This window comes from Panulirus ornatus, chromosome 68, assembly GCF_036320965.1.
Source record: "Panulirus ornatus isolate Po-2019 chromosome 68, ASM3632096v1, whole genome shotgun sequence".
NCBI classification, from domain to species: Eukaryota; Metazoa; Arthropoda; class Malacostraca; order Decapoda; family Palinuridae; genus Panulirus; species Panulirus ornatus.
The window spans coordinates 19049893-19060254 of NC_092291.1; the positions used below are offsets into that span (position 1 = coordinate 19049893).

Here is a 10362-nt window from a genome sequence, read left to right on the forward strand (position 1 = left end):
AGTTATATGTATAAGGACAGAGTTATATGTATAAGGACAGAGTTATATGTATAAGGACAGAGTTATATGTATAAGGACAGAGTTATATGTATAATGGCAGAGTTATATGTATAAGGACAGAGTTATATGTATAAGGGCAGAGTTATAGACGATGTACAGAGTGGAAAGACGTCAGTGATGACGAGAGATTATCGTGAGCCTCTTCTCCCCACCACCCTCGCCTCACAGCTTGTGGAGATGGTTGTGGATCTATGCACAGGCGGCAGCCTCGACGTACCCCCTATCAGTCTAGCCCACAATCACTCTGCTCCGCCCATCCCACGGGACATTTGTCGCGTCGCCACCAGAGTACCCCGAGCCTCTGGCGTGCTCCAGATGGGTGGGCCGCTGCAAGTGGGCGGGCTGGCCGCCCCGCCTTCCGCCCACGCCCTAAGAGGTCGAGCGCCACTGCCCCATCCGCCGCACCTTCGAGGGTGCCTCAGGAACATCAGAGTGAACGGCCAGGTGAGTTAAACCAACTGATGCTGAAGTCTGGAGAAACCTTCCGAGTGTGTGTGTGTGTGTGTGTGTGTGTGTGTTATCCTGCCATGGTTCATAAGATGTTGGTACGTGATCGTGGAGCCCAACGGCGCCACTCACTTACAAGGAAGAACTTTGTGGACGGCAATCACTTTGGGACGCAGGGTTCAAAGACCTTTGCTGCCGTCTCACACGACACAAGGGTTCCACCCGTCACATGTTTCCCAGCCCACCAAAACATGTCTAGATGTATGATATTGGAAAGTGCTCTGGACATAGTGGCTGAATAGGGTTAAATGCAGTATCTTAGTTACGTAAGGTGACTTAAAGTTAGCAGTAATTTCCTAAAGGTCATCCAGATATATAAAGAAAAGAGCATTTGGAAAATCTTATGATAGGATGGGTCCTCATTTTGCGTTGGTCTACCATTGAGGAAAATCCCTAATTCATCATTCCTGCGCATATCTTATTTCGTCCATTATATTTTTGCACACACGCATACACCCCCAGCCTCAGCCAGGGTACCCAAAGGGAGGATAAACACCTGGGATAGGTGTGGGCCGACTGCCATGCCCAGGATTCGACAGTGTGCGGGTGTGTGTGTGTTTGAAGAAAAAGTTTAAAGGCGGTCGAGAGCTGGTTTTGAACCAAGCTCAGTAAAGATAACAGTATATGAGGAGTATCGAGATGAGTACAATGACCTACCGGAGTGAAGGTGAGTATAGTATAGAAGATTTTTATTGAATATACCTTAATGAAGACAAGTGTTTTGTGAAAATTCGACCGTAGTGAACAATAACATAGTGAACGTAACGTAGTTGATTACAGGTCTTATGAAGATGAGGTGTATGGTGAAGTACACAGAAACACAGTGATCGAAGCTACGTTCAAGGCTGGGCCATAGGCTGGCCTAGAACCTAGCTCAGTGAAGGTAAGGATATGGTGGTGATGGTGTTTCTAGCGAGGAAGGTTATAGCGAGTATCATAGGATCAAATATACGTAAGTTCAAGGCCTTTTAACTTAGTCAGTGGAAAGGTAATGTGAGGATGAGTGTGCTGTAAAGAGGAATATAGATTAGATATTGAAATGATCCTTGGACATATCTTGGAGAAGATTAGTGTATTGTGAGGATTGGTTGTATTGAAGAAGGGAGTTGAACATAGCTCAGTGAAGATGAAGAATATCGTTGAGTATGATGTAGTGAAGATAATGGGGTTTGTGACATGAAGGTCTAGAGACAATGAAGATAGAGTGTAGATAAGGGTTTGTTGTGAGCACAAAGGTCTAGTTATGATAAGGTTATGGTCAACATATAGATGTCATTGAAGATAATTGTGCAGTGAAGATGAAAAGTTTAGTGAAAACAACCTTTTTGATCAGACCCCTAACGGGATCCATGCTAGTTTGATGGCCGGTCGACGTATCTAACATTTATCATAGTCTCTTTTTTCTGAATATGTCTGAGCTTCCCAATAATTGTCATAGTGATTCGCATAGGGGTACATCAGGAGAATATCAAATCACGTTAACTTTTCGGAAAGAGCTTTCAGACATTCGGAGGAAAGGCTTCTCGCAGTGTGGAACTCTGTATAGTTGTGTGTCCTACAGCTGCTGGACCTGGGCCGGGGCCTCCTGAGCCAAGCCAGCTCCCCCGGTTGTCCTGAAGCTGACTGTCTCTCCAGAGGCCTCCACTGCGGCGTCCACGGCAGGTCAGTTCATAGGTCAGGGAGTCATGGGGGTCATACATGAATTACATGAGAACTAACGAGGTAATGTGTATATACGAAGTCGAGGGTATCTGGCTTCCGACCCAGCTGGTGCACTCGACATGGACACATGTCTGTACTAATCAGTGAAGCCAAGAAATGTAATTCGTCCATTAAGGTGTTCTTTGCAGGTGTCATGGGTCGCCTGGATCACTCCGATGTGAGTGCCAGCCAGGATGGGCGGGGTCGGACTGTGCCACACCCACCACGCCCACCACCTTCTTGCTCAACAGTTACGTCAAGCTGGCCCTCTCCTTCACCCCGCTCGGCTACAGCACATCCATCTCACTCAGGTAGGACAAGTGGAACTGCTGTTAGTTGTGGTTCACCTTCCCCCGACCCCATTCCCGTACCTCCTGTGGCATCCTAGATGTTGTAGTGGCACTCTTACCTCCCGTGATCCTTGGCTTTCACGAGAGTATTCCCTTTTCTCCCTGTAGTCTGCCCCTAGCATCACCCTGTAGCCCCCAGGCTTCGTCCCCTGTACTCTTTACCTAGCATCTCACCCCCTGTTATCTACCCCTGGCATTTCACCCTGTAGTCTTCTCCTAATGTCTGGCATAATTGTCTCCCCCTGTCTTTTCACCCTGTAGGCTCCTGTGGGCTCATCCTCTAACTCCACAGTTTCCTCTCTCTTTGTCTGTAAATAATCTCTGGTTGACCATGTGAAGAAGGTACGAGTGTGTGCTCACTGTCTACTCATAGTGTTGCCTCCCTGCGGCACTTTCCTCCACACTAGGTACACTCCGAGCTCCTCACCTCCCCGCGTTCTCACCATGAGACTCCACATATCTGCCCTCACCGTCTCCTCACGTCAGGTTCCGCACGTGGAAGAGCAGAGGGGAGCTGGTGGTGCTGTCGTCGCAACATGGGAGGGACAGCTGGTCCGTGCAGTTAGTGGGTGGCAGCGTGTGTACGGTGCTGCGCCTTCAGCCTCGACCACCGAACTCCGTCTGTCTCTCCCGAGCCACCCTCACCGACGGCAGGTGGCACTCCCTCACTGCTACAAGGTACTGGCATTATCCATACTACTGTTGCACGGTACTCACTATTGCTAGGTAACTTGCACCCTCAGGACTGATACTAGCAATCATATCTGCTACTACATAGTGCTCCCTCACTGCTATAAGGCACTGGTACTTTTTTCACTGGTATTACATGGCACTCCTTCACTGCTCGAAAGTACTAGCATTATTTCCTTTCATCGCTGATACGTCGCGAGGCACGTCCTCTTTGGTTGCTGTAAAGTCAAATCACTCTCTACTTGTCGAGAGATCCTTGCACTTCCGGCACTAGTTACGGCAAGGTAGTTATGCGTGTGTGTGTGTGTGTGTGTGTGTGTGTGTGTGTGTGTGTGATATGCTTGTGTTTACAACCGGTCGTGTTTTGTGATGATTCATACTTGGGTGCGCCTGAAAACCTCTTTAGGGTGTTTTATTGCACTATTCATCTCGGGTAATGAAGATACCGGCTTACCCTCTACACCTCTTGTCATTCATCTTCTTGCTCACCACAAATTATCCAACCCTTGCTTCTTAAGAGCTTGTGTGTGACCTTTTGACTATCTTCGAGCATTGGTAGTCTCTCAAGAGGGAACATATTGCGACAGTTTAGTCTTTCTATGGACAAGATGATGTACGTGTTGTAAGTGTGTGTACCTTCATACGTAGAGTCTTTGGGTACAAGTGGTTTGTGCCTCGTATACCGTAGGTTGGGGTCGATGACCTTACTGACGGCAGACGACGGGGACGGCGACCTGTACAACGCTTCGGTGACGCTCGAAGGGCGCCAACTGCTGCAGGTGGACAAACAGGAAGGCGTCCACGTCGGAGGGACGCCTGAGTTCCTGGATGTCAGTGTCTTCAAGATCCACGACGATTACTTTGATGGTGAGTGGTGAATGGGATGAAGGGATCGGGGCGAGTGATGTGTGGCGAGTAGAGTGAAGGGTTCTTGTGTGAGAAGTGGGTGTCAAGAGGCAGGGTCACCGACCGCCGCATCACCTGTGTGCTATTCCTCTGGCTACCAACCGGAGCTCAAGCCTGTCCACTATGATGGCAGGGGATTGTCCTGACCGGGGAGGACACAAAGGAGGTGCTGTAATGAGATGACTTAATGGCTCAAGGTATTAGTCAACAAATCTTATCAGTTTTCCAAAAGTCACTTTTGAATATGAGAGAGAGAGAGAGAGAGAGAGAGAGAGAGAGAGAGAGGACCAATGTGTTATTAAACATTCCTCTTGTTTCTCCTTCATGTTGTATCGACGACCTGCGCATCTCCGGGCGGAGTGTGCCGCTGCCTCCCGCGGTCAACAGCACAGCTTGGGGTCAGGCCAGCGTGTTCAAGGGCGTGAAGCGTGGGTGTGACGCCCCCTCAGCCTGTGCTAACGTGTCCTGTAGGGCGCCCCTCTCCTGCGTCGACACCTGGAGGTCCTACCATTGCGGGTCTGTACCGCAGGATACTGCTGTCATCCTGTGGGTTACCTTCCATCCTATACCCTCGGCTGTCACTCATCCACCTTTCTGACCTACTAAAACTCCTCTTTCTTTGCAACAAATGTTTCCTTCTTGACACAGTTACCTTATCCATCTTCAGCCGAAGTGATTCCACTCAATGACAGACCTCAACAGCTGGTGATTTCGCGTAGCCTTATTAGTTTGCATAATGTTTCTCAAAGAACTTTTCGTTATGAATATGTCTGCGGTCTTGTAAAGAGGATAAGACAGTTCTTCCTCACTGATGTGTAATCTTTCATGTCCTAAAATGTTTGTGGTTAATTTGGTATCAGTCAATTTCCGCATTTGATCATCCGTTCCAGTTACGAGTAATTTACCTTCCTAGCCAACTATTCCAGCCTTGCTTTTGTGACCATCCTGCTGGGTCATGGGTTAATGTCACGCGTGAAAAAACAAAGGGTTAGTTAAATGGTACGGGGAAGAAGTGCCACACTCACAGCTTACGTGACAGATACATGATCGATACGTTACAAAATACCAGGCTACTGCTGTTGTTAGTCTCTTTGTTTCATCCATCAACAACTACTTACTGGTGGTCATTAGGCTATAACCCTTACCGTATAAACTTTGATTCGTCTGTGATTATTATTATGATTATTTCGTCGGTGCTCAGGTGTGGTGAAGGCCGCGTACTGAGCAGCAGCAGATCGACCTGTGAGGACGAGGACGAGTGTATGTGGCGTCCCTGCCTCAACGGTGGCTCCTGCTTCAACACCCAGCCAGGTGACTTCCTTGGAACCTTCCTCCTCATTATTTTCATCCTCCCCAACGCCTGTAGACCCCTTGTTGGTTCCTGGTAGGCGGAGTGATCTGGGTGAAATTTATCCAAAGCAAAATATTTTCGTTCTTTATTAATGTTATGTATTAATCCTTTTGCTAGTGAAGGTGTTGTTTATTTTAGAACATCCGAATAGATATAGATACTAAAAATGGATAATTAAGGTTAAAGGAAGATTAGAGCAAAATGAGTGCAGGATTAAAGTATTCCATTTACAAGATTAATTACAGAGCAAATTGATGAGCCTCCTACCTTTTTATGAATTCTGTGGAGAGTAAATTTACGATCATATACATTATTTTCTAGAACGCTTTCAGATTCCAGGAACTGTGTTCAAATACTACATGAGTTACCGTTACAATATTGGTGCTTTTTCTATAACAAATGATTGAATTGATGCTAATACTAAGGGGTCACTATTTCAAACAGAAAGGTTGGCTTTCAATGTGTTCGTCTGTTATAAGTTTCCTGATATCGTTGTTTTTCTATGGCAGGTTACGTATGTTCATGTCCGTCGGGGTTCAGTGGGCAGCACTGTTACCTACCAGACGTAGGGGAGACTTCGCTAAAATTACCCCTCGGGATCGTAATGACGATAGTCGTATGGTGTATCTTCCTTCTTCGTAAGTCTATTACCACAGCGCATGTTGACCCTTAATGGTACAGGGCTGTTGCAGTCAATAGAATGAATCATATTAATGGTACAGGGCTGGTCAGTCAATAAAATGAATCATATTAATGGTACAGGGCTGTTACAGTCAATAGAATGAATCATATCGATCTATTTGTTGATAAAAAAAAAGGGAGTAAATAAAGAATTGATCAATCGTGAAAGTGCATGTAACCGCTACATATATCAAGTAGTCTGTAAGTAATGGTATCAGAAAATCTGTGTCTACAATACTGATATTAAAAGGAATTTTGAGTATGAGAGAACATTAGTAACAGCATTATAACACGTTCTTCCTTGTAGTGTTGATCTGCGCCTTCCTGTTACATCAACACCACCGTCGGTCGGCGCTGCGCAGGGGCACGGCTGACGGCAAGGACAACACCGTCACCTGTAAAGAGCAGGTGTCGTCATCGTGCAGCCACACGCCCAACCTTCTGGAGCTGCAGCTGTTGAAGCCGCCCAGGGCCAACGGCCAGCCAGCCTGGACCAAGAACCCCAACATCGCAGGTAACTGACCACCTCCTGCTGGGGTGGTCTGCCTCCCGTTAGGCAGGTAATGTTGACCTTAAGTTTACATTAGTAGGTTTTGCCCACGTCTTACCTGGTGAGTGATATAAAGTACTGTGCGGGTGCACTGATATTTTTTTTTGTGCGACTGCCAAAGACTTTAAGAGGGTAGTTGTTGATATCAACTTATATGACCTATAACGATTCTTTGTGTAAGCTTGAAAACACATACGCTTTCTTAGACATCTTAAAATCAGCTATGATTTCGTAATGATGCCGAAAATTATGGAGGGCCTATCTTCATTCACATTATGGCAATGTTTTGCACAATTACATTTATCGCTGATCGTTCAATTTGAATCGTATAGTTCTGGATCGTATATATCGCCTACCTCGTCAAGATTTCTGAAGTCACCATCATGAAATTGGTAAGATATGAAACGTATGATAAGTTCACAAAATGATTGCCAGTCTGAATCAGTTAGGTTTAGAGGGAGTGGATGGTCATGCAAAGCCGAGGAAATTCAAACTGTGCCACATTAAGATTTCTGTTCGCATTATGAACGACACTTATAAGATGTCATATCCCTTCTTGCCCCAGACGTGGACGTCCTACAAGTGGAGGTGTCCTCCTTACCCAGCAGTCCGAGGCACCGCAGGGAGGGCAGCGTTTCGAGTACGACGACTCCACACAAGCGAGAAAGAAGCCAAGACGTAGAAGCGAAAGATGCTGGCGAGAGAAGAAGACCGAGCAAGGGAGGTATGGACAACCCTCCAGCCGGGGACGACCTGAGGAACTATGCTTACGAGGGTGACGGGTCCTCCCCAGGGTCGCTCTCCTCATGTGAGTCCAACAGGAAAAGAAGGGAGGTGGGAGGGCTCTCTGTGGGAGGGAGAGAAGGACAGAGATTGGAGAGAGGAAGGGTATGAGGTAGGTGGGGGCACCCTGTGGGAGGGAAGCAAGGACTGAGGTGGGAGGACGATCTATCGGAGAGATGGAGCAGAATGAAAGATCTGAATGGTATACCTTTATCTTTAGATGTCTTATGTCTAAAGCATATGTACAATAGACTTTCATGATTATTACAGCGAATTTATTCTTCATGAGAATAACATTACTTGTTACATAAGAGTACTGAATTAGAAATCAACAAAAGTGTAATTTCATGATTGACACTTTCAGTAATGATTAACATTTTAGTAATATTGAGCACTGGTAAAATATGTGAAATTGGTAACAAAGAGATTAAAAGATCACACCCGCTATATCTATTATAATTCATGCATGAATTTTGTAAATCGTAGCCTAAATTCTCAATTTTTTTTATGAAACCCCGAGCACAGAACAATCAGAAGATGGAGGTAGAGCACAAAGTAGACTCGTAGATATTATTCCCGAGAATTTCGGTATGATATGCTAGAATGGTGTGAATGGCATTACACTGTAGGTAAACAAAAGAAAAGGAGTGTTAGAGAGACACCTATAGGAATACTCGGAATATATCAGACGCACAGAATAGATAGATTTTTTTCTCTTTTTCTCTCCCAAAGAGCAACATTCTTAAGTTATGAACCAGCCATTTAACTTCATATCATGATAGGAAGGTAACCGTGCGTGGAGATGCCTCCCACTTGCTAACAAAGTCACGGGGAGGGGGAGGGACTGGCATTCTTTGGCAGTAGTGGCTGTTTTGACCTAACAATCCAAACCTACATCATTCTGTCTTTGGTGATGGACGAGGGGTGACATTGGGAAAGAAAAGTATTTAAAAGACGGGGTTTTGGAATGTCTTCAGGTCACAATACAAGAGACACATGTGACATTGAAGAATAAGTTTAATATTGATACTATTATTATCGCAGGTCTGGAGAGTTGCAGTGGCAGCGCAAAGTTCTTGGGCGGGTTCCGGGAGGCGACACACGCAGCGGAGTCTTGACACTTGATTGGCTCGTCCTCCAACCAGTCAGCGTCAGTCAAAGATACGGGCGCGACAACCTCGTCAAAACATATACCAGACCCTCCAGTTGCAACCATTATCCACACCATCGTTGAGTCGAGAAGAGATGACGCCCATTCAACTCTGTCCTCCGGTCCTCCGTCTCAGTCAATCAGCGTTACGCCAACGACAGCGCACCCGCCACTCCATATGAACGCACCTCACGACACGGTAGTACCCAAACCCCCGTGCGTCCCCTCCAAGACATGCTGCTGATTGTATACAAGAAGCTGACGACGTTCCACCCGATCCATACAAAATTCCTTTGACGTCGCCAAAGGGCGGCAGATTACCGACGACGCCGAGAAACAAGGCTATGCCCGAGCCCTGCGTGCCTTTCTAGACCTGATAAATGACTTTGGAGAACGAGTCGCATTGTCCAGAGAAGAAAGTGTTAAATGATTTTTGAATACCCTACACTGACTGTGTATCACTGATCTAAAACTAGATGTATTTATGTTGCCATTTCAGTTAGTGTACCAAAGAATGTACGTCTCTCTCTGTTCATCTTTGCCTCTCATTTCTTGAATCAACTTGAAAAAGAATAGATACTGGAAATGGAAAAGTCAACCTGTGAGATCCGGTAGATTCTACTGTTGGATTGCATGACACTCGCCATGTAATGCTCCCGTACACCATATATAGTGTTTGTTTATAAACATTGACTATAAATGTTGTACAGTTACTGGAGATGACTGTCACGTCCACTGCCAGTAACACATACGACTCGTACACTGTCCAAGAGCACATACTGATGAACTTCGCCGGGACTCCCCGAACAGAGTAAGCGTATACCCTAGGCTAGCCTAGCCCACATCCAGACAACACCTACAGGGATACGCTAATTATTTTGGTTTTACTGAACATTTACTACGAGGGCTGTTCCCAGCTAATGATGACGACGACGTACCACGAAGGTACGCCAGCCAGACGTCTTGGTCCGTATCTTAAAAGGATTCTTTGGCCCGAACTGATGATCGTCCGTATATGAGAAGCGGTGCTCAGTAGTTCATCTCTCAAGATTATATAAGATATAGCCGTTCTCTGAGCAGTGACATATTGTATGGTTTTATTGACATAATTGATAGCATTATTGATTTTTCATGTTGAATATATATATATATATATATATATATATATATATATATATATATATATATATATATATATATATATGTATATATAATGACGTCTCTAACACCAGTGAATGACAGAAGAATGATAACACCAGGAATCGTCACTCTCTACAAGGATTAGAGATAAGTTTTCCATTTTTCTAAAATTTATTTGCAAAATAAATTTATGATGTTGTTACGTGCTGTTTCATTTCCTGATTTATTATACCAGTCATACTGTGTGAACTACCTCTCTCGATGCATTAAATGATGGATGCTAATGACTTGGCTCTACACTGTTCACTGGAGGAAAGACAAGAAAATATTGAAAGAAATTAAGGTAGTACTTTACAGTTACCTTATTTTATCTAGTTGTGCAACGGAAACTGTTACTGGTAAAAGATGTATAGGGATGAAAAGATTATAATAGAATACCCTAGAATTATACCAGTTACAGGGATCATTGAAACAGCTGAAGTGATTCTTATGC

The 10362-nt window shown here is 45.2% G+C and overlaps 1 protein-coding gene across 4 annotated transcripts in view; it reads left to right on the top strand.

The window, feature by feature from the left end:
- Window positions 1-10002, top strand: part of LOC139747459 (putative neural-cadherin 2) — a 296803-nt gene extending 286801 nt beyond the window's left edge. For 3 of the 4 annotated variants that reach the window (XM_071659816.1, XM_071659817.1, XM_071659818.1), the window contains exons 20-24: window positions 229-504; window positions 2129-2229; window positions 2418-2579; window positions 3026-3296; window positions 3997-4405. In XM_071659816.1, coding sequence (XP_071515917.1) covers window positions 229-504; window positions 2129-2229; window positions 2418-2579; window positions 3026-3296; window positions 3997-4128 — 942 coding nt within the window. In that variant the 3' untranslated portion in view covers window positions 4129-4405. Of the gene's footprint in view, window positions 1-228; window positions 505-2128; window positions 2230-2417; window positions 2580-3025; window positions 3297-3996; window positions 4406-4540; window positions 4731-5415; window positions 5526-6074; window positions 6204-6553; window positions 6761-7361; window positions 7605-8623 lie in introns of those variants that run through there. The other variant, XM_071659819.1, reaches the window with a different exon arrangement.
- The last annotated feature ends 360 nt before the right edge of the window (window positions 10003-10362 follow it).